Source organism: Monopterus albus, unplaced genomic scaffold (genome assembly GCF_001952655.1).
Source record: "Monopterus albus unplaced genomic scaffold, M_albus_1.0 scaffold22.1, whole genome shotgun sequence".
NCBI lineage: Eukaryota > Metazoa > Chordata > Actinopteri > Synbranchiformes > Synbranchidae > Monopterus > Monopterus albus.
In genome coordinates this window covers 2,287,215-2,311,590 of record NW_018127902.1, presented here as the reverse complement: position 1 = coordinate 2,311,590, position 24,376 = coordinate 2,287,215, and the positions used below count along the sequence as shown (strand labels likewise).

Here is a 24,376-nt window from a genome sequence, read left to right as displayed (position 1 = left end):
CTAAATTTAAAGGAGTACTGGGTGTCTGACATGTCTGTTGTTTCTCTTGAATAACTTTGAAGCTAATAAAGATATCAGCATCATTCCAAATGCCAGCAGTAGGTATTCATGGCCAAGCGCTCATATTATGAGGGTCAAACTATCATGGGAATAGTGCTTTTATGGCATCATGGGAAACTGAGTTTCCACTTGGGGAAGGCTTCTCTGTCTGAGGTGTCTGGTTTGTTTGATTCCTTTTGAATCTGTTAAAAGTATACACAGAATTTCCCTGGTTTGCTGGAGGTGTAAGACCTAGAAGAATCTTAAAAGCAAGGGGCATCTCAGCTAAAATGATGGCTTTGAGTGCAGCTAAATAATGCACTCTGACCTGTGACATTAGCTATAGAGGCATTAAAAACCAGATTGCTGGGTTCTGCAGAAACTAAAATATTTTGAAAGAATACATCTTTTTTTATTTCAGCTTTATTTTTTATATAATATTCAGAGTTAACTGGTATTAACAGATATTAAATTACCTTTATTCAGTCAGGATGCATATTTAATAGAACTGCAGATTTTATATTTGTCATAAAATTCTGTATTGACAGCTGCAAGTCCTGACCAAACTATGCCTAGCACACACACACACACACACACACGTTTACTAAACACCAAACACAATCTAATCTCATATTTAAAAAAAAAAAGAAAAAAGACCAAAAATGCACTTTGAAAACTTAAGAAAAATATTTAAGAATCCATTGTTACACACACGTTTGGCAGATCCAACCTGTTTGTATACACACACACTCAGCAGACTCACACAGGCTTCCAGCAGTGTGGATCCACTGTTGTAAAGCAGGGCGGTCAACATCTGACCGGGTTGCGTGTGGGCCATTGGGACAGTGAGGCAGAGTTTGCCCTGAAGTTCACCTGAACTCTTGGTGCCCCCACACACACACACACACGCGCACACACACACACACACTACACATATTTGCATGCGTTCACACACAAGGAGCATCTGTTTCCAGTAGTAGCTTTCTCCTTCCCTTGGTCAGACAGCTGCTTTGACCGTAGGGTTGGCACTGAGGTCTGCAGACACATCTGTCACACACACTTAGACTTTTTCAGATGCTTTTCCAAGTTGTTAATTTCTTTTACACACACACATGCAGTATACATTAGGACTTTTCAGAGTGTGTGCAGCGTGTGTGTTGTTTACCACGGGTGTGATCATAACTGACTGCATTAGTTTGTAGAGAAATAGCACAATTACAAATACAGTAAATGACTATGTTTTTCCTTGGGTGTTAGATTGAGATGCCTCAGTTGCTGTGTGGAGGTGAGTCAGGAAAGATGAGAAGTTGAACAGGGACTGAAAGTGAAAGAGGAGCAGGATCAGTGGCTCAGCAGAGGGTTTGATTAAGCTTAAGCAAAAGCTTGAGAGGAGAGAACCAAGACTGTACTGTGGTAAAGTAACACTTTGAAATCTTTTTTTATGGCACTTTGTTGATGGATTTGGGTTTGGACATTGTTAATGTTCTTTTGTTCAGAGTGTTAGTTTACTTTTCCTGTTTATTTTGCCTATAATGTGTTTAATGCTGCTGCCCTCCTGACCTATTGGCCAGTGATCTTAAAAATGAGATTCTAAACACAGTGAGACTTTAGGGATGATATATTTCATTTGCATTTTCTGCCCGAAGGACAAGGCCTGTCATTTTCTATATTAACAGTATTTTCAGCAATCCCCACACAGAGACTAAAACAACAATGATTTGCCTATGCTCATGATTAATGTCTCTTAATCTGTCAACCCTGGATTAGTTTGTTCGTCTGTGCCATAGACCTCCAGTGATGATAAAAACAATTAAAAACACATCAGGGAAACACAGGGCTGCAATGTTCAGCATGTTTCCTCATTACAAAACACCAGACCCTAATATTTTTTTTAAATGCTGCCCCAAAGGCTCCGAATGGCCATAAATTTGTAGAGCGTATGAATAAGCAGGAGTCAAGGGCCCAGGCACAAGTTCTCTGGATATTCTTAACAAATATCAGGGTCTTGTGTTTCATAATGAGGAAACATGTCACTAAATGCAGTGGTGTGTTTCACTGATCTGTTTTTATTTGTTTTTTTGAACGTCAGTGGAAGTCTATGGCACAGATGAATAAACTAATCCAGGACTGACAGACATTAGCAGTGAGTTGGGGAAAATCATTGCTGGTTTTAGTTTCTGTAAGGGGAGTGTTGCAAATGCTGTTAATATAGAAAACAACCAGCCTTTTCCTTTAATGTAATTCATTTAAGTGTAGCAAGACCGCATTTCTCCCACAGGTTTTCTTTTTCAGTGAATGTTAACAATGGTTTGCAAAAGAGCAAGAGATGGATGCAGCATCACAAATACTGTACCTGTACAGTCAAACACAAACCAATACAACAGCCCTGCAACAGATACTACTGTACCATTGGAAGTTTCTAATGTTCAGTGGTGCCCTGGTGGGTGAGGGTCAAACTGGGGACAATGCCCCCCTAAAAAAGATGCCTTTAAGGGGTGTGCATAACTACAGTGTCCCTGGTACCCTCGGAGCATGTTGCCCCTTTGTCTTGCAAATGAGCGGCTGATTAAAAAAAACACCACAGGTTACACATGAATTAGAGGAGACTTTAAAACTACAAATACCACTGGTGCTCAATTCTATTATATTTGGAACTCCTAGACAAAAATATATACAGAAACACCAACCTCCTGCCCCTCGTCCTGGTATATACACCGATGTACAACGACATAAAGCAAAAATGTCAGAGTCCCAGATAATCGTCCGTTCATGCCCAGATATGCTGCTGTATATTTCCAGTGTCTAAAGCTCTCATGACAGTCACGTCCATACAGGCTGGAAATGTCTGTATGTTCAAGTCTGAGGATGTTCAGTGAGTATTTATTAAAGGCAGCTCAAATAAACATTACTGTGCAGTAAGCAACACTCAGGACTGGCACATAAATCCACATGCACTTCATGGTTACAGGTGAGTGACTTCTTGTCTTCTTTTTCCAACAAATTTACAGTATGAGTGACATAAATAGTATCTAATCTCCTAAAGAAAGGAAACCATGTCATTAAGCCGCATCAAGAAGTAACGGTTGATTTGCATTATCTCAAAATACCCATTTTACCTGGAGGCATAGAGAACATTAAAGTCTGCTGGGTCTCATATGGCAGTTTTACAGAACTTCCAGAGTAACCGAAAATAGCAAGTACACAGCCTGGTATAATTATACTGAGTAAATGAAATATTTGCTTGTTCTTTTTGTAGCTTTAGGGCAGAACCAGAAAACGGGGGCCACCTGAATTACTGTACAATACAGTAAGCATTGATTCAGGTTTTATGCTGCTGAAAATCCTAAAATGCATTAATAAACCTGTATAACATTTTAATGCAAGAATCGTGTGGATTAATTGTCATGATAATTTTGATGTTGTGCATTACAAGCACAAAACACTCAGATTCCCACTGATTTGTATTGAGTTGTGTTATAATACAGTATAACACAGCAATACAACATAGTCACCAACTGTGGCTTAAGAAGTACCACCAACACATCTTTGTATAGATGCTACAGTATAATTAGATAGAATTAACTGAATGGCTGTTGTGTTGTATTGCACTGTATGAGAGTGTGCAGGTTGGCATAGTACCCTGAGTCTGAATGTATGAATGTTTAAGTGCAGACGGCAGATGAAGAAACTTTCCAGTATTACATTCCTATCTTCTAATTTGCATTCAAGCCATGGGCTGTTTTATGACTTCCTTTTGTTCCAGGTTTCACAAAGAACATTACAACATGTTCAGATGAAATGTTTCAGCTGGTCATTCTAACTGAAGCAAAACAAATTATATACATTAACATCTGCATGCTTTAATATTGTTGAAGCTGCATCTCAAGGTTAAAAAGTAGCTGTGATGATGCATCCTGATGCCTGCAACAAAAGGTTTTCTGTCGCAACAACAAGCAATAAACCCAGATATTTATTCTTGTGCTGTAATTTGCTTCATTTTGTGAATCCAGTCCCTCATGAAAAATTCCTTCTTTGTGATTGCAACTTTGGATTAAACACCCAGTGAAGCAGGCAGAGAAAATAATGAGTTTTAGTGACAAGAAGCAGCTCACTGGAGCACACAGCACTGATTATCTTCTGTGCATCTGAGAGCAAAGTGACCCAGACGAGCCTCTGTGAATCCCCTCATCACATTCCAACATTTTTGAATTATTCTGGGAAGCAAATAGTTTGATTTTGAGGCAAAGTGCCAAACACTGACTTGTGACAGTTTAAAAAGCCAGAGCTCACATTTAAACCTTGTGCTTTAAGTTTGTTAGTTTGACGTTTATTGAGCCAGGAGGAAGTACATTGAAAGTATTGTGTTTGTGTTGCTGCAGGTGAGGTGTGCAGCTGTCTTTGCTCTGGGCACGTTTGTGGGGAACTCTGCTGAGAGGACAGACCACTCCACCACCATCGACCACAACGTAGCCATGATGCTGGCCCAACTCATCAACGATGGCAGCCCTGTGGTCCGCAAGGTCACTGCAGCTGAACTCCTCGCAAAGCCACAACTTCACAGTTTGACATTTCTCTTTGTGTACACTTGAACAAAACGAGATAAATTGTATGAATTAGTCAACTTTAGAGGTGTTCATAGGCATATTTTGCCTAGCTATTTTAGAAAATGTCAAACTATTCCTTTAAAATTGCACACAGAAAAAATTTGTGGACTAAAATTTAATGTACAATGTCTCAGGGTAGTGAACCCAATTTAGTTGAAGCATTTATGCTGGTGCATACATGATAAAAGATTACAAACATCTAACATCACAGTCACACAATAAAATACAGAACTCCGGTTTATACGAGAAGGAAATGGGTGAGAGAATCTGGCTTGGAAAGACAGTAAGAGATAAGGATTAGGATAATACAGCTTATGGGTAAAACCGACTAGGGCCATAAATTCTAGGTCCTAAGGTTTTTTGAAAAAGGAGAATTCGATTTTATTTTACTTCAGCTTGAATTTTATACACCGAGACAAAATAGTGCTGGAGGTAATGTGGTTAAAAATAAAAAGCTTTTGATATTGCCTTGATTTATCCTTTAATTTCATCATACTGATAAATGCAAGATCATCAAGAAGATATTAACAATTAATGGGCAGCACCTTTATGACTTAGTACCTGGCAAAATCCTGAGTGGTTTGAAAAAAGTACAGCAACTGAATGATTGTCGTGTTTTTCATTACTTTTCTCTGTGTTTTGACAGGAGCTGGTGGTAGCACTGAGTCACCTGGTGGTCCAGTATGAAAGCAACTTCTGTACTGTTGCCCTCCAGTTTATAGAAGAAGAGAAGAACTACACAGTGCCATCACCAGCCAACACTGCAGGTACTGTAGACATGCACAAAGAGCTTGTATTTGCAAGCTGTGCACTTTTTAATTGAATCAAATCTGATTTTTTCAAGCATGGTTCACTTTTGTGTTTTTATCATTTAGCTCTTATCCAGTGAATCTTAGGGGATATTTACAAAGATTTGTTTCCCTTAACAGTGGAATTGTCTGTGTTCATATTTACTAAGGAGTTGCATTGGGGTTTTGCAACTGAGAAACAGAAGCAAAGCGACATCAACAGGAATCTATGAGTTTGATTTCATGCAATATACAGTACGTATATTATAAGGCATTCCTATTCAGGGAGACAAAAATCAGAGAGGAGAGAATGGAATTTTATACAAATACCCTCGGTGCTTGATTTACGCCGCTGCATGGCAGCTGTTAGTCACCTAAGAGCTTGTTGGAGTTAAGAACACTTCTGAGGAGGGATTGGGTGTTTGTAAATCTCATTGCTCACCATAGGAGAATGTCAGACTTGCACAGGCTTTAATGTCAGATCATGCTTCACTTAGCCTACTTAACAGTGAAGGACAAGTTGACTGGCGTAAGACTGATTGCAACTCTGAAATATGTTTCAAACATATAAAAAAAAAATGTATTTACTCTGACTTAACCTTAATGTCACTTTCATTCCACCCATGTGCAGTAGGCATATCCTTAACAGCTGAAGCGCATTCAAATTAGCACACCTGTAGCTGTGCTCATTTACATCATTAGTCTTGATAACTACACTGCTGAATTGAAAAATTGTGGACGTGCAATATTTTCTGCACCTTGGGGTAATTTGCGACAGGTTTAGTGAATATCCTCCTTAGAGAGGAAATAACAATAGAGTGAAGTCTTGGGACTCACAGCACCTTCCCAGTGCTTCTCTGACCATAGATCACTCCAACACACATCACCATAAAGCTACTTGGAAGTTATTGTTTGGTTTTAAACTGTGCTGTTAGCCGGTTAGTAATTCCTAAAGTGTGACCTGATTTTAACTACATGGGATATGACAGGGTTGGTGGCTGGGCTACACATACAAATTTATAAGGTGGAAGATACTAAAGAAATAAAGGACAATTGTAGGACACAGTGATGGAATCTTTTGGACAGCTCTGTTGGCAGAGATTCCCTTTCCCCAAAATTAAATTTATAGTTTATACCGGGGCTTCAAAAAAGTCCAGATTCTGGTCTGGTTCATGTTCTGTCCTTTTGGCACGAGAAAGCGAGACTTTGGCGTCTTCTGTCAGTGTACATTATGTCGCTAATGCAACGAGGATGCCACTATCCAAATGTGAAAAGAAAAGTTGGCCAAGAAAACCGAATTTGCAGAGATGAGTGGACAGAGAAATATGTGTTCCTTTTGCCCCAGTCCATCACAAGGCCCTTGTATTTGATTTGCACAGACTGAGAATACAGATGTGAGGACAGCAAAACTTTGACAGTTAAAATCCTCGTAAGAATCAGCAAACAAGTTGTTTGTAAGATCTATGACACAGCAAGAGAGAGCTACTACTGAAGCCCCAGACAGTCAAGCTGTGGCTTTTTTTCCACTAGGCTTGAAGGTTTTTTGTCTCACACCACCTTAAGCTTGAATGTACACGTGTAGTGTTGTACTGGACTACCTTATATTCAGAGGTGACTCTATATTTTTGTCCTCCCCGGTTACATATAGGACAGGGTCCAAATATTAGGAGCACCTCTGAATATAATACAGTCCAGAACAACACCACCTTTAACTATGATCTCTATAATAAACATATAATTGAATTTATACATTTATGACAGTTTTCCTAAAAACTGAAATATTTTGAGCTTTATAAACATACAATTGTACATGTGTACCTAATAAAGTGGCTGGTGAGTGTAGATGAGTTGTAAGGTATAAACAAGTTTAATCAAAGTCATTTGCTTATCACCAGTCATTCTGGACCTTTGACCTTGAATAGAAATCAGATTCGGACCTTTGAATATTAAGTTTGAGAATCCCTGGTTTATACAGTTTCGCAAATGGATCCAGTTTAGTGAATGGAAGGAACTGAAGACAGGGGCTCTAACACATATACAGTACTTTTACACAGTGGATTCCCTGAAGTTATCTTGTCAAATGCATGGCTGTGTCACACATTAAAAAGTAAGAGGCTCAATGACCATATTGAAAAGTAATGGAGACTGCTTTGACCCTGTCTTGACTGTGTGAATACATGCCAGAGAAATGAACTTTAGACCAAAGTCACAGTTCTCGGGGGCCCGCCTGGTGAAATGGTTTTTCTGCATTAAAGAGCCCATGGCACACTCATTTTTCTCATTTCCAGGCATTTAATATTTAATCTTGGGCACCCCTCATAACTCTAAATATTTATATCAGAATAATAAAACCAGAAAGCCTCTTCCTAAAAATGAGAGGACAGTTTGTGCATGTGCACACCTCTTGCTGCCGGTGTTGTGTCACTAGTGGACAGCACAACGAACTGCAACGGCATTAATTCATTTGAATTTCTCCTCCATAGATAGGTAAACAGTGGTATATGTACTGTACCGTTTAAAAGAGATGTGTAATATTCTATACAAAGCAGGTAATTGAGAAACCCCATATTTTAACTGGCATAATGCAGAAATAGTAACTTCTCCAGCCTTACAATAATTCTCTACATCATTACAGAAACAAGGCAATAACACTCATGCAATGTGTTTTTTTAAACTTACTGTTAAGTCCCACTGAGTAGTGGAAACATCACTCCCGTTCAAGTAGCTCAAAGGTCGGTAAATCCATCCAGTGGTCTCCACGTCTTCCACCACACAACCACATACAGTCCTAAAGTAGTGAAATTAATTCCAACGGCTAGCATAGCACCGACAATAACGTCATGGATCATTAATCCTCTCATTAACCTGCAACACATCACATGCAACAGACACACTGGCTTCAACCAGTCAAAACAAACAGGTACTGTGCTCCGGGGGAATCCAGCATTGATGAGCTGATCATTCACCGCTGCGGGGGCTTCACTGTCCAGCTGCTTGTAGGTTAGACCCGGTTGGGTAAAACATTGAGTCCCTGTACAGGAACATTCCTGGACATGAAGTAACCTCAGGCCCTGTATTTTTCTCCACATCCTGTGGTCAAACTGCAGCAGCAAGCAGGAAAATATATCCACCAAATCATGTGCAAAAAATTCCGCCTTTAAAATGGCACTGGTGGATGTCAGGTAAGTTCAAATGAACATGCAACTGCCTGGAGATTACGTATGAGCATTCAAGGAAAACCTTAACCTATCACTTAATACTTTATTTTGTTAGAAAAAGGTCTCGCAAGACGTGTATAAACCGAGTTGCTTCTGCATAGAACATACGCACACCTCATTTTTTTTTTTTTAGCTTTAGGTCACGTCTACGATGATAATTCACCGTTGTAACATCATAGATAAGTCAGAAAACAAGCAAAAGCATGACGAGCTCTTTAAGGATTTTACATTCTTTTTGTGTTTTATTGAAGGTCAGTGTGGATGGTCAAAAATGTGTGGCTATTGAAGCAGTCCCGATCAGGGTGTTACTCGTTTAAATGTTACAATAATTAGAATGACATTTTTTTTCATTGATTTTGGATTATGCAGACGCTCTGACCTGATATATATGTCCTGTTTTTACGTCCAGAACCCGGTAACCTGACTCCAGTAAGGGACAGCCCTGCCATCCCACGCCTGCGATCGGTAAACTCCTACACCAACATCCGAGCTGCAACCACAGCCCGCAACCTGAACAAGAGTCTACAGAACCTCAACCTCAATGAAGAGGGTAGGAGAGAGAAAAGAATGCTGGGAAATGAGTCAAGGCAGATGAATGAAAAACTGAAATGTCTCATTTACAAAAGTATTCAGACCCTCAGTTCAGTACTTTGTAAAAGCTCCTTTTGCTGTAGTTCCAGCTTCTAGTCTTCTTGGGTTAGTCTCTATAAGCTGTGCGCAACTGCTTTTTGGCACTTTATCCCATTTTTTCTGGCAGATCTTCTCAAACTCTGTCAGATTGGATGGGGTGCGTCTGCGTACTGCTATTTTCAGATTTTTCCACAGATGTTCTATGCGGTTTAAGCTGGGATCTGTAACTACTGCCAAAGGGGCTTCTACAAAGTACTAAATTAAGTGTCTGAATACAGTACTTTTGTAAATTAGACGTCAGTTTTTGTGTTTTTTTATTCATTAAAACTGACAAAACTGTAACGTGTGCAAAATGCAAAAGGGTCCCAATGCTTTCTGAAGCAACTGAAGAAAAAAGAGGAATCTGTATTAGGACTGAAAAAAGACCAAGTCAGCTGAGCAAAAGTAATGAATCCAAGAAGAAACAAACTGCACATTTCATTAGGTTCTGTTCCTCCACATCAGCTGTGGACTGTGGGTATAACAGTCCTCAGGCTAACCCCTTCACTGTATCATTGGTGTTCCTGAGAGCAACTCAGTAAGCGCTAATAAGAGGCTTCACAACCAGCAGAGGTTTGGACCAGTAGGCCAAGCAGTAATAATAGCTCAGTTTGTGGAGTGTTGATATTCAGCCCTCAAATGCACAAATAAGAGGAAAATTGTTATCTATGTTGTGGTGTTCCACTTAATGTGTGTGCGTAAGGACACAGATGGGCACTGATGGTCACAACTGCACGGTTTAGTTGTATAATAAGCGTTGAAGATGTTGGCTTCACAAATGATGCTTCCTGTTCAGTGTTGGACTTTGGCCCTTTCCCAGCACTTCAGTATAGAGTATCACTTCACATAATGCAACAGTCAGTGAGTGAGGACCCAGTGAGTCACTGTGGCGGGTCCTCATTCAAGCAGCTTTCACTTCAGAAACACTACATGTAGAATCTCATTCTCTCTGGAGACTACTTTTTGATTTGGCATACATACATAGCTAGTATTAGACAAACTGATGTCAAGGGGAAAATATCTTTGACTGATACATCAAGATCCTGTAATATTACAGTACAGCATAATTTGTTCCTAAAAATAGATGCATTATTCTGTAAATTCAGCAAAATAATCTCATTGAGGCCATAAACATACCACCCAAATCTCTATGTCAACAGCATTTGGATCACATTATGTACTGTCTACACTGAGATCTTAACCTCCTGTTTGTGTTATTTGTCAGTGGTTTGGACAGCTAAAGCTAAGGGCCTGCCCTCTGTCTACGACTGCCAGACTGAGTAATGCATCAGCCCTGAGCCAAGCTAAATCACTGGCACTTGGTGAAACACGTCACCTACTTCTGACACCATTTCTAATTCACATTTTCAGTGCTTATTCCAATATGCAGCGGTGTTTATCATCAATAAACTCAGAGCAGAGCACATTTCCGTTCTCCACCAATCTCCATTTCCACACTTCAGCCTGCAGTCAGTTTGGAGATTGCATGGCGTTTGGCTTTATATGAGTCAGAATAATGTTCGGTGGTGAGGAGAGCTACAGCAGGAGGTGACTGAGCTTGACAGATGAAATGAACATGTTGACATGTATAACGCCTGCCTATACACCTCACACCTTATTGAACATTAATTTGGCTGTTGAACAACAATAATAAACTTTGTTTATATGGCACTTTTACAGCAGCTTAAGTGCTTTATAAACAAAACAAGAGCTTCTTCTTCTGCTTCAACCAATATTACATTTGTAATGTTTAGGATATTTTTGTTAATTGCATCTAAGGCTTTTGTGTGTATCTGTTTTCTCCTTCATTCAGGTGGACCAGCAGCCTTCTCTCCTGGTAACTTGAGCACCAGCAGCAGTGCCAGCAGCACCCTGGGGAGCCCCGACAATGACGAGTACATCCTTTCCTTCGAGACAATCGACAAAATGCGAAGGGTGTCATCATATTCTTCCCTCAACTCCCTCATAGGTAACAGCCTGACAGCAGCAGTGCGGCACTTCCAGGCCTGTGTGTTTCATTCCAAAGTACTTTTTCATTTCTCTTCATCTTTTTCTAAACATGTATCTCTACCAGTCTTGCACATACAGTACAAGTACAGGTTAATTTGCTTGTCACGATAATTACCACAGCACTCACAAAAACATTTGTCTAATGTCCTCTGTACTGAACTTTGTGTAGTCTGAGAAAATGAGGATGTTGACAGAGACACTTACTGGGCTCTGGGGGTCAAATTAAAGACATAATGAAGTTGCATAAAAAGTAATGTAGGATTGAGTTTGGTGTGTACTAGGGACTAGGGCTGAATGATTTGTGAAACTAATCAGACTTTTTTGAGACATACTGTGATTGCACTCTGGCTTCCTCCCACAGTCCAAAGACATGCAGCATGGGTTGACTGGTGACTCTAAATTGCCTGTAGGAGTGAGTGTGTGTGGATGTTTGTCTACATGTCAGCCCTGTGATAGACTGGTGACCTGTCCAGGGTGGACCCCGCCTCTCACCCAGTGCCAGCTGGGATTGGCTCCAGCCCCCCAGTGACCCTATTCAGGAATAAGCAGTATAGATGATGGATGGATGGACATTGTGACTGCAATTTAATATCTGATTTTTTCCCCCTTCTGTATTATTCACTGAAAACAACCTTTACTATAAATGACAGCAGGAAGATGAATCCAACATCCTCACATGCACTAGTGGTCCTGAGGGTCGCTGCTTTTAAATTTACTTTGTATTAAATTTTATTTCTATTTTTCACTCTCTGCTGTCTAACTATTTGCTCATAGTGACAAACCCACAGAGTATCCCCTGTTTTGTGCATTGTTTTCATTAAGTTTTAGTTGTTTTGGCCCACAGATTTACTGTTTTGGTTCCATCTCAACTGGTTTTCTCAATGAGGTACAAGCTGTTTCCTGCTACAAAAGCTCAGAAAAACCTGCTGTACACTCTCTGTCCAACACTGGCCAATCAGTGACAGATGGATAAAGTTAGCTGCCTAGCAAAGAGCATGAAACATCTAGAAAGTCCCACTTACTTTTCTCAGTAATTGCTAGACACCATAGAGGGATAAAAAGAGAGTGAATTTTGGCTTTGCATAGTCAGGGTGCCAGAAACACTCCACAAAGGAATGCTACTGTTGCTTTGTGAGGACTGAATGTGTAAGCCAGCAGGTTGGCCATATCAACTTCATATTGCATTAACATGTCAGACCTGATTAATGCAGCTTTAAAAGATAAAACCACCTTAATAAATTTCCTAAAGTTATTTTACCATTGCGCCCACAACCACTGCGTAGCCATTTTGTGTTTTTGTAACTGTGAGGATCTTGTTTTGAATTGTATGCCTTTTTTATTTATCATAACAGTAATTTTGCATGAGGCATCTTTTCTGTGAACAGTACGCCGTGCATGTAGTGGTTGGTAGGAGCATCAGTGATGTACCCTGATGGATCCTGCCGTCAGGCTGCAGACAGGAGCAGGGACAACTTTTGTTCAGCTGTATTCAACACGATCTCTTGTCGTATAACCGAACCCTTCCACGCGTCTTTTTTTTTTTGCTTATTTAAAAAAATTTGCTAATAGCTATTTTGCTAATTGCATATAAAAAAAACCTGGGTGAAACAAATGACCAGAAGAATGTGATGGCACCAGAGAGAGAGAGAGAGACCTCAGGGCACCCCAAGAGATGGTGAAATCCCTCGAGCGACAGCAGGGGCAGAAAGAAAAGCTCCTTAGACAAAAACAAGTTTAAAGTTTAAAAAAGGTTTGCAGATGTGTAAAATCACAGCACAAAATGGGAGGGGAGTGGGATAGACCCCTGAGCCGCCTGAGGTCATTGAAGTGCTTTTCCTGGTACATGTACCCTTACCCCTGCGCTCAGGTGATTAGGGAGCTCTGCCATGCGTCCTGGCAGCCAGCAGGAAAACAGTTAAAGTTTAATTTAGACTTCTGCATCGCTGCACCTATGGGAGATGGTTGCATACAGTAGCTGTTGCATTTATATTTGTACAACGTTAACATTCTAACTAGGGGGCGCCCACACAATCAAAGTACAGAAAAGACCAGACCATCTGCAGCCATCAGCGGCCTACGTTTACCAATAAACCCCTTCACTACACACCTCTACACCTACGCACAGTTGCGGACAAGTCAACAATAGCTATAACTTACTCCCACCCCCACAGGAAAGGGAAATGAACCTTCTCACTGTCTTTCTTTTTATTGTTGCATTTCAAGGTGCAAACCTCTTGTAATCTCCCAGCCACCCCTTCATGTCCTGGTTTGCTCTTTTTGCCTGGCACAGTGAAAAAAAACATGAATGGAAATGGCAAACTAAGGTGAGCTCCTGAGAAAAGTGAATTTCACTTGGCATCAAAGTAGACCCAGGTACTATATTGAGTTTTCCTTGTCAGCCTATTTTCTTTGATTTGTTCCTTAAATGAATGCCATTTCATTTTAGGTGCACCTGGCTCAGTGAAACTGGGCTCAGTTTCATATCTGTCCTCTGAGGAAAGAACCCAGTTTCTTCCACTAATAAACTTGTAACACAATCTACAGCGTAAATCAGGACAGAGATACACTCAAACACGTGTACCCACTTTTTTACTTTGTGTGCCCATTTTTGTCTGTCACACACAAAGTGGTAACTGAAGGTGACAGAATATTTGGTCTGCACAGTTCCCTCTATGGTAGATACATCTGGTCGTTGCCTTCTCTGGGATTGATCGACTAATGCAGAGTTAATCAAACACACACCAAAACCCTGTTATCCAGCTACTCAAATAGGGTTTTTTATATTTAGGGCACAGGTACCATAGCACATGAAGCCTTAGAAATGAAGGTTTCATGAAAAAACAAAAACAGTAAAACTGCCTGGCACAGTTCTTTTTCTCATTGCCTTTTATCCAAAAATTTAGCATTCATTAAGCTGTGCCTCTGCCATGACTGAGAAGAATTCTAGCCTCCCTACATGTTTGTTTATACGTAACTCCCACAACAAGCCGGGAAACGCAGATGAATGGATGTTGGTAGCAAAAGAAAAATGCTGAAATACATACTTAAGTGCAGATCTCAAATTAGATTATTCTGTTGGCATTTACAGTGATTTCGGGAACTATTTAGACCCTTTCGCTTTTTGCACACCCTAATGTGCTGTAGACATCATTTTAAATGGATATGCCAATCTACAATCAATAATCCATAATCACAAAATGAAAATGTTTTTTGTTAGTAATTCTGTCTGTTATTTACAAAAGTATTCAGCGCTGTTGCTGTGGCACTCCAAGCTGTGAGTGTTCCACCCTGTTTGCTTTAATTTTTCCTGAAATGTGTCTGGAATCTGACTCGCTCACTTGTAGCAAACTGAACTGGCTGGACATAGTTTACAAGCTCCCATAATTCACTCTGTATGGCAGGACATAAACCAAGCCATGAATTCCTAGGAACCCTCTGTAGACTTCTGTGATAAAACTGGGGCGAGGCAGAGATCAGGACAGAGGTATAAAACCATTTCTAAAGCTCTGAGTGTCCTCAGGGGCACAGTGGCCTCAATAACTGTGAAATGGAAGGCATTTGGTATAGGGCTGGATTTGATAATTTGACTATTCACATACAGTATTTATTTGTTGGGTAGGTGCAATAATTGGTTTTCAGTTTTGGCATTTGAATGTTTAAAACAGCAGCAAATTTCCAAATACAAAGAGGTCCTTGAAGAAAACCTGCTTCCGCTGCAGAGACATGAGGTGATGGTTCACCTTATAGCAAGACAGTGACCTGAAGCATACAGCCAAGATAACACTGGAGAGGCTTCAGTCCCTGAGTGACCCAGCCAGACCCCATAAAACATCTGTGGCAATCTGAACATGGCAGTTTACAGACACTTCCCATCCAATCTGCTGGAACCTCGGCTTTTTGATTTTTAATAGGTTTGTAGAAATGTCTAAAACATGTTTTCATTTCGTATTATGGATTATTGGATGTAGATTGGGCTGATTAAAATTAGATCAACAAGACAAATTGTTGAAAAAGTGAAGGGCCCTGAATATAGTTTCTGAAGCAACTGTATGTTTCTGTTCAGTTATCCAACTCACTGGAGACTTCACTAGTCATTTTGACTTTTTTGTTTATACTCATTTTCTTCTTTCTTTGGTTTGAAGCTGGTTTCACAAGATCTTAGGGCGTTGCATTAACTTGCATAAACTCTGATGTACACCGCCCAGCCACTACTGTAAAACCACCTCTCTCAAACTGCGAAGGTCCCCCTTGTGCTGCCAAAATGGCTCTGACCCATTGAGCCATAGACTCCACAAGACTTGTGGAGGTGTCCTCTGTTGTCCGACAAGACATCAGCAGAAGATCCATTAAGCTGCGAGGTGAGGCCCCCATGGATTGGGCTTGTTTGACCCACACATCCCACCGATGCTCAATCTGTGGAATTTGGAGGCCAGGTTAACACCTTGAACTCACTCATGTTCCTCAGACCATTCCTGAACAACCTTTGCATTATCTTGATAACAGAGGCCACTGCCATAAAGGGGTGTACTTGGTCTGCAACAGTGTTTAGGTAGGTGGTATGTGTCAAAGTAACACAAATGGCGTGACCCAAAGGTCTCCCAGCAGAACACTACCCAAAGCCTCACACTGCCCCTGTCAAAGTCGCTCAGATCTTTACGCTTGCCCATTTTTCCTGCTCCCAGCGCATCAATTTCAAGAACTGACTGTCACTTGCTGCCTAATACATCCCAGCCCTTGACCGGCATCGTTGTAATGAGATGATCACTGTTATCCTTTTCACCCGCCAGTGGTTTTAATGTTTTGGCTGATCAATATACAGCAGCATACATACTCAGTTGTTTTGTTTTAAGACTGTAGTAGTTTAGAACAAATTGAAACCATAAATGCTAAATGCAGCAGCTGCTGGATACTGGTCTGCAGATAACAAAACTGTGTGGGGGTCAGGGCAGAGATGCAGAAGTGATTAGATTTGCATTTTAAACAATTATTCTCTGTCTTTGTTTTTCTTCTCTTAGTGTAATTTTACAAATTCTGCTGCACTGCAACAGCTACACCGGTATCTTTATGTGGCTGTAATGGTTGTTGTAAAGAAAAACACACTGTAAAATGGATGAAAGTTTGTTTGCTCTTTAGCAACTAGACGTACTGTAAATGTCAAATAGTTAATTGTAGTGATTTGTATAATAGAGGCTGCCAAGAGAATGTGTTCACAATGTAAATGGAAATATGCAGTGTTCTCAGTTAGTATGCTAACATTTCCTAGTTATCACTCAATGTACACCTAAGTGTAAAGGAATTTCACTGGTCCTGTAGGTTAATGTTTATCAAATCAAATCAAATTTTATTTGTATAGCGCCAAATCACAACAACAGTCATCTCAGGACACTTTACAAAGTAAGGTCTAGACCTTACTGTTATCACTATTATTACATAGGGAAAACCCAACAAATCCCCCTTGAGCAAGCACTTGGCGACAGTGGAGAGGAAAAACTCCCTTTCAGTTTATCAACCCAAGTAATTGAAAATTTGACCTGAAAATGGCACAAGAGGAAAATATTAAAGATCAGTGAAGTTATCACAATTCATCCTGTGGGTACCAAATATTTTACCAGCTGATGTACATGCCGGTGACTAATTAAAGGGCAACTCTGAATAAATGAGTGGTCACTTTCAGGATGACAGTGCCTCCATCCATAGGGCAGGAGAGGTCACTGAATGGTTTAATGAGTCGTATGCTATGACATTCACAGTCACCAGATCTCAACCCAGGTCAACAGCTATGGGGGATTCAGGACTTTGCTGCTTCTATAGTTACTACACTCTACTACTGTAGGGCAGATTGAGCTCACTCTGTTGTTTCCTGTTATTGGCAGCATGTCAGTCTCACCCCATGTTAGCTAGTTCATCAGTCAGTTCTTTTGCCTGGTCAAGTCTGTGTCAGTGCAATAATTGGGATGGATCTGCCGACTTAGACGTCACATGGCCAGCCCATTACAAACACTCATCCTCTGTGGACCTTAAACAACTATACACACTTTTATATATCCGACAGTTATCAAGATATTAAACTCAAAACCATTTCAAAAAATGTCAACCTCGGTGTGATGGTAGATCAAAGTTAGAGGATTGTCAAAGTCAGTAGGATTCATCACCTGAGGTGTCTCCATTGCAATCCATTCAAGAGTTGAGATATTTCACTGTACACATGACAAAGGCATTTAAAATGACGCTGTGACTAAATGAGACATTTTCTGTATCTACATCAGACATTTATATTTTGTCATATCAAAGGCTTATATTCAAGGATACCTGTTGCAGTGTACTTGAGTCACTCTAATTTAAAGAGCATCACAGACATGATTTGATGCTGCTTTCAAAACATACATATCCCTGTATCCATCTGTTGGCTATACCTACTTATCCTGTAGAGGGTTGCTGGACAGCTGAAGCAGATCCCCGCTGACGCTGGGCAAGAAGCAGACTCCAGCCTGGACAGGTGCTGACAGACAGAGGCAGACAACCATCATACTTGCATCCCGACTTGTTAACCTAACCTGCATGTTTTGGACTGTGGGAGGAAACTCTGCAGGCATGTTGAGGGCATGCGAGCTCCACAGAGAGGGCTCAGCTGGCAGGTGTGGATCTCAAGCCTTCTTCATTGCGGAGAGACAGTACAAACGGCACCATGGTGCTGTACTGTAGATGAACCCCTCTGCTTTCAAACATTTTGATGCATTTTTTCTGCCTCAACCATTTAAAGCTCCAAAATTTGCTAGGCAGTGTTAAAAAATATTTTATGTCATCTGCCAGAATTTAGAAAGCCATAAAACAGTGATTCAGTGGTTCATTTAGCCAATAGTTAACATCTTTACTACTGTACATCCATTTCACTCTGCACAAGTCTTCAAATGACACATGCATCAAGTCAGGACAAGGCGCTAGTGCCACATTCCGCCAGTGAGTAATATTCGCTGTCATGTTCCCTCATGTGGACTGTGTAGAGGCAGTGCAGTGGTAATTTGTGTGCACCCGTAATGTAGCGTGGCAGTTAAATAGGACAGGAACTATATTCCACATTTATCAACTGGCTGTTTACAGCAGCAGCTACAGTAGCATGCAGGCTAGCTACCGCTAATCCTGTCCTGCCCCTCAGGCTACAGTGTAATCACCTCTTTAACTCCCTCACTCACTTGTTCTCCCTCTTGCTCTTGCCAACTCTATCCTTCATCCTCTCTTTTTTCCCCTTTTGACCCATCTTATACTGTTTACTGAAAAGTCTTACTTGTCTTCTTTTTCTTTTCTCTTTCCTCCTCCTCCTCCTGGCTTCTCTACTTCTCACCTGTTCCTAATTCTTCCTTGGTCTTTGTCATATCCTTCTGTCTCCACCTGGGTCACCTGTGTGGTTGGAATTATCTGAAAAAGAGAGGAAGAAACAGAAGAGTGGGATAAAAATGAGAAACATCAACAGTGCGAGGCTGTTGCCACTCTCTGTCCCTGTGGGTGACACTGAGGAAAAGGAGTGACAACAGATTGAAGAGTGGACATTTAGAGGGAGGCAGAAGAAATGGAACAGGCAGAGCAACATCGATGCAGTCTCAATGCACTGCAGACGCAGTGTGCTAAAGCAAGTAAAAGCCCAAATTTTAGGGAGGATGTGTAGGAGAAAATGGAGGTTGCTGCTAACACAAAGAGGTGCACGAATGGCAGGACGAGGCCCTAAACAAACTGACATCAGGATGGAAGTCTCATGACAGGACAGAGATAGAAGAGAAAAATGAGCAAACATGCGGGAAGAGGGCGTTTTAAAATAAGAAGTTCAAAGAATGATACACAAACTCAAGTGAAATGGGGAAAATTGTCACCCAAAGACAAGAGTAGTGACAGATGAACAGTAGGAGGACTTTGCTCATTTATATTCATGATAACAGTGACCGTTGACGATCACGATCTCTAGAGGATGAGGAGAGCCAGCTGTTTGTATTGTGTGTGTTTATGTGTGTGCATTGATTAATGATGTGCATTACATGTCAGTGGAGGGCATTTTCTCTCTGCCACCTCCACACATCCTGCAACTGCGGGAGAGAAAAATGACTGGGCCAGGTAGCGCGATGCTACTTAGATGACCGAGTGTTACCACCTAGTTGTTGGCTTTGCTGTGTCAGTGAACTGGGATGGCAATGAAGAGAGATGTGTGTTACTGTTCGTGTGTACTCCTCTACTTTATATGTGTGTCCTGATACGACTTAGTGGTTTCTGTTTGTCTAAAACTTATTCTGCACACAGCATTTTATTTGGAGATGCAGTCAGTCTTTTGAACAAATTGGTTTACAGTATGTGTCTTTTCCAGGTGTGTCCTTCAACAGTGTTTACACTCAGATCTGGAGAGTGTTGCTACATCTTGCTGCAGACCCATTTCCTGAAGTGTCGGATCTGGCCATGAAGGTTCTCAACAGCATCGCATACAAAGTACGTTGCGTTTGAGTATTTTAAAGCCACTGTTTCTCCAAATAGCCTGTCTTCATCACAAAGCACAGACTATAATAGAACTGTCATCACGCTGTTGTACTGTGTCCTTATAATGTTAAGAATTTGAAATTTGAAGTTTTTTTCTTTTACTGCTGCCCTCATAAGTCAATTTAGAGGACGGGTATCAGCACATTTTCTAGAGTGTAGTGTAGTGTGGGTATTATAATTGACTTTTTGTGTCTGTGCCCATATGTCGGTCATTTTTTACCACACGGTTATGCACTGTAAAAGATCTGTTTCCAGCACACGCTCCCCAGCCTCCCACTGCCTTTTTCTTCGTCCAAAAGGCCATTACTTTTGTGCAAATGCAATTAAGGGCCAATGACTCCCCTAGGCTTGGCAGAGCAGAGCAGAGCAAAGAGGCTGCCGTAACTTAAGGAGCTGTAATAACCATTATAGTCTGCCACCCATCCTAACCTGAGGCAAAATTCCTTGTGTTTCTTACCACCAACACCAGTTATCTGCTCAATTACCTTCAGACAAGCAGCATCTTTCCAGTGAGACTCCTTAGTGAACTGCAATAAAAAAAACAACAGGAATGGATTTAGATTTACACTATAATGCAGTAGACCTCTCTTCTTCCAACTTATGCAGTGCACTGGCTCTGCAACACACTGTACTGTAGTAATATTGGTTTCTGTGTACCTGCAAACCTGCAGTCAACTGAGCAAAGTGTGGTGTCATATTTATCAGGATTCGCACAAACAGATTTTCAGTCCCCCTATAATCACGAGACAGCTCTCTGAAACAGACAGATGCAAGTCAGTCGAGCACTGCTCATACCCCAGACCACCTCCTCCTCTCAGCTATGTTGAAAGCACAATTAACACAGCTTTAAACGATGCATGTTTAATGTTAGAATGTCAGAATTCAAAGATTTGCAACAAATTAGCAATTTTCCAGTGATGAAGACTTGTGACTTGATTTGGATTGTCCTGACTGACCTGAGGCTGAACTCAGCTTGTCTCAAGTGCTTTGACACTTCACTTGATCTTCTTTTCATTGACGTGACATCTGACTTGAATTTGTATCAACGGATTTGTAATTAAACTTTGCTTCTGCTCTTCTTCTTACTTGACTCTTCTTTTTACTTGGACTGGAGACTTGGACTCTGCTGACTTGAATCTTGACTTCACCTTGTCTTGGCTGAATTGATACTTAAATTTTTTTTTGTCTCACTCGAGACAACTTGAAGTCTTTATTACGTGACAGCGCAGACGTGACTTGATTTGTCTCCACTGACTTGAGAAGTGACTTGAATACCTCTGCTTTATGATAGTGAACTAAAATAATCTGACTGGGATGACGTCAAACACTTTTTTTGGCTTTGGTTACACACATAATCACAGTCTATCTCACAATGAGTGCAACAGAGCTGTACACAATACACCACATCAATAGTAATACGCTACATGTAGTGCATCCACTGTGTACATGTCAGGGAACTATTCTGACATGAAAGCAGTGATAAAAGATAGAAGCTCAACCTTTGTTGTCTTAATATTTGGAGAAATTGATAAAAAATAGATTGACATTGGAAAGGAATGACAATCTAAATACATTACTTTCTAAAATTAATGGGTTATAGATAGAGCCCACATTATTTTTCATTTTTATTATTATTATTTTTTGCAGCTAGCTCATTAGAGAGAGCTTGATCAGAGAACATTCATCACAAGTTCACAAGAGTTAACATGAGTATCTGCGACTCCTTTTAATTAGGATTTTAAATGTCAAGTACTATTGATTTGTAACAAAGCACACAAGGTCAGCAGCTAATTAAAATTTACTTGCATCTCAGATGATGAAAGCTTTAAATGCTTTTCTAATAGAACTCTCATGCTACATAATCCAGGGGTGAAAGTCACTGGTCACTTTTTTAATTTGTGTTCTAGTTTGGCTTCTACAGGAAACAGAAGATTCTTGCACAGTTTCAAACTAATGTAAAACACCTAACGAAGAGAGGTCATTAAAGAGATATAATTAAGAACAACACTACATCAGTCCATTACTGTATCAGTGAACTTTTGGCAGTTCTCTCATATTCATTTTAATGAGTCATGAGAGGGCTTTATGACTCTCTTACTTTTACTACTTCCATGCCAACATCATACATCAAAGTGACAAATTCCCCACCATTTTAGTTTCTTCGTCAGTAATTAAAGAGCACCACTCAGAGGTTTTTCTAAGCTGTCATTAGCTGTCATGCCTGTAGCCTCCCAGAGCTCGTGCTAATAGTGTAATCTGTGTACATGCACACACTAATTTGTTTGTACATTTGATTTACTTTCCAGTCAGTTAATGATGGAGAGAGTGTGGGGATGTGGGCTGAAACAGGAGCGCTTCCCCGTGTGGAGCAGAGCAGCTGGTAGAACCGATTACCCCAGTTTCCTGCTAAAACTGGAGTTAAGCACATCACAATTTCTGGAAAGCTTGTCAGCAGATAAGGCGTGCGGCCTCCTGCCTTAGTGTTTGTTTACCACATGTTGACGTTCAGCAAATTTTGATGAATAATCCATGAACGTGTTGCATATATATCAAGTCATTTTAAATGGTGAGCTTGCATCTTCATGTTTACACCAGCTTCTTTTTAAAAAGCATTTTCTCAGATCTCTGCTGCTTTATTATAGGGAAATACAGCGGTAAACACTTTTTATGACTGTCCCACTATGACTTTTAAGGGAATAAAACCTTTAGTGCAGGACAGGCTTGATGACCACTCACCAGCCGTGCTGCCTCATGCTGTGTGTTTTTGAGCTTAGTTTTGCTATTATACAGTAAATGGCTAGTTTCTCTGCTGCAGAGGCAGATCTAGAAAATTTTAGAGAGGGTGGCCAAACTGGGGCACAGACTCTAGGTCTTTGACCTAGAAATCTAGTCCAGTTGATTTTTTTCTAAGTTTTTTCAGATTGTTATTGGAAAAAAAGTATTGTTTAGGAGCCAGTATTGAAGTCAAGGTATGAGTATCAGTACCGGTATGATACCCACCCCTGGCTCCACCCAGGTCTGCATGGTGTTAGTCATGCTAAGTGTGTTAGTGCCTTAACACACACTTATCAGCTTCATACATTCACCTCCCAGTTTGTCAGAACTAAGCTTATCTTTTGGTTGTTTATCTGCTTTTGGTTCTAATGTCCCCCTCATCATACTGACCTTGATGTGTTTGAGTAAAAAAGGTACTTAGATTAGTGACAGTGCTATTTCCATGGTAACCCTCTCATCTGGTTTTACTGCTCTGTTGTTTCATTTCTAATTGCCTTTTAATGAAGCAACACCAGCTAACCCTAGGAACTGATGTCCTTTCACCACCGCAAATGGAGTCGAGTGTGTGTGTGTGCGTGTGTGTGTGTGTGTGTGTGTGTGTGTGTGTGTGTGTGTGTGTGTGTGTGTGTGTGTGTGTGTGTGAATTTTGCATTAAAAACTTTTCTTCAGCCCTTTCAGCCTTTTAGCAAACAAAATGTGGTTTCTGTATTTAGCATAGAAATCAAATCAAAGACAATCCCAGGTAGTGAAATATATTAGCTCGTGTTAACTAGATTTACACTGCACAGAGTATTCTCTCTACCTGGCTTGAGTAAACAACAACTCTGCTATTCATCAGGGATGCTTTGCCTCTATTGTCTTTATTAAGTTAACCCCTCCCTTGTGAGCAGCCATTAGACAGCTCAGAATGAAGGGGTTATATTACCTGCTCTTCTTAATGAGTTAAAGTTCTGGAAATTTAGACAAACTTTGTAAAGTGCTGCAGTTTTGTGATCTATTATAGTCAGAACAGTGTCTCGATTTGCAGTAATCCTTTTAATTCTGATCTGTCCTTGTATTTGTCTATGAAATAGTTGATTTCCTCATCTACTAATTCCAAATTCCAACTTTTGTTCTCCTCAGGCAACAATGAATGCTCGGCCTCAGAGGATCCTGGACTCTGGATCTCTCACGCAGTCGGCCCCAGCCAGCCCTACCAGCAAGGGCATACACATCCACCAGGCTGGGTGAGAGAACATCAAGAATCAAGATTTTTATTTGCCAATTATGCATAAACAGACAGTCTATTCTTGTGCAGGGCTCTCCTGGAGTCACGTAAAGAGTTTAAAGCGAAAAGAACGAACACCTAGTCTAAATATAAGATCACCTAAGAATACAAAATACAAAAAAACAAGAATACCCAAAAATACAAAATAGTTTTGGGTATAGGAATAAGGTAGCAGGTAAAATGGGGAGTTTCAAATATTGCACATGGTATTACACATATTTTACCTTAGTAGGGTAATGAGGGGTTATTGCACATATATTCTCACATTTTTGTATTTGCCATCAGTCTTACTGCGGCAGGGAAAAAGCTGTTGTAAAGTCTTGTTCTGTGTGTGATTATACTGCCCGCTCTGCTGTGGCTGTGGCTGTAGGTGCAGTTTTTGTGTCTGAGCAGAGAGTGGTCTCGGTGGCGTGGGTCCCTGATTATGTTCTCTGCCCTTTTACAACAGTGCTGTGTGTACAGTGTGTCCATAGCAGGCAGTTCAGTCCCAGT

At 40.6% G+C, this 24,376-nt stretch overlaps 1 protein-coding gene across 1 annotated transcript in view; it reads left to right on the top strand.

Annotated features, from left to right (window-relative positions):
- The window catches only part of rptor (regulatory associated protein of MTOR, complex 1), a 186,077-nt gene that overhangs the window by 123,584 nt on the left and 38,117 nt on the right, over positions 1-24,376 (top strand). The window contains 6 exon segments of the mRNA XM_020594142.1: positions 4,419-4,559; positions 5,290-5,410; positions 9,059-9,199; positions 11,132-11,287; positions 19,676-19,794; positions 23,740-23,843. Coding sequence (XP_020449798.1) covers positions 4,419-4,559; positions 5,290-5,410; positions 9,059-9,199; positions 11,132-11,287; positions 19,676-19,794; positions 23,740-23,843 — 782 coding nt within the window.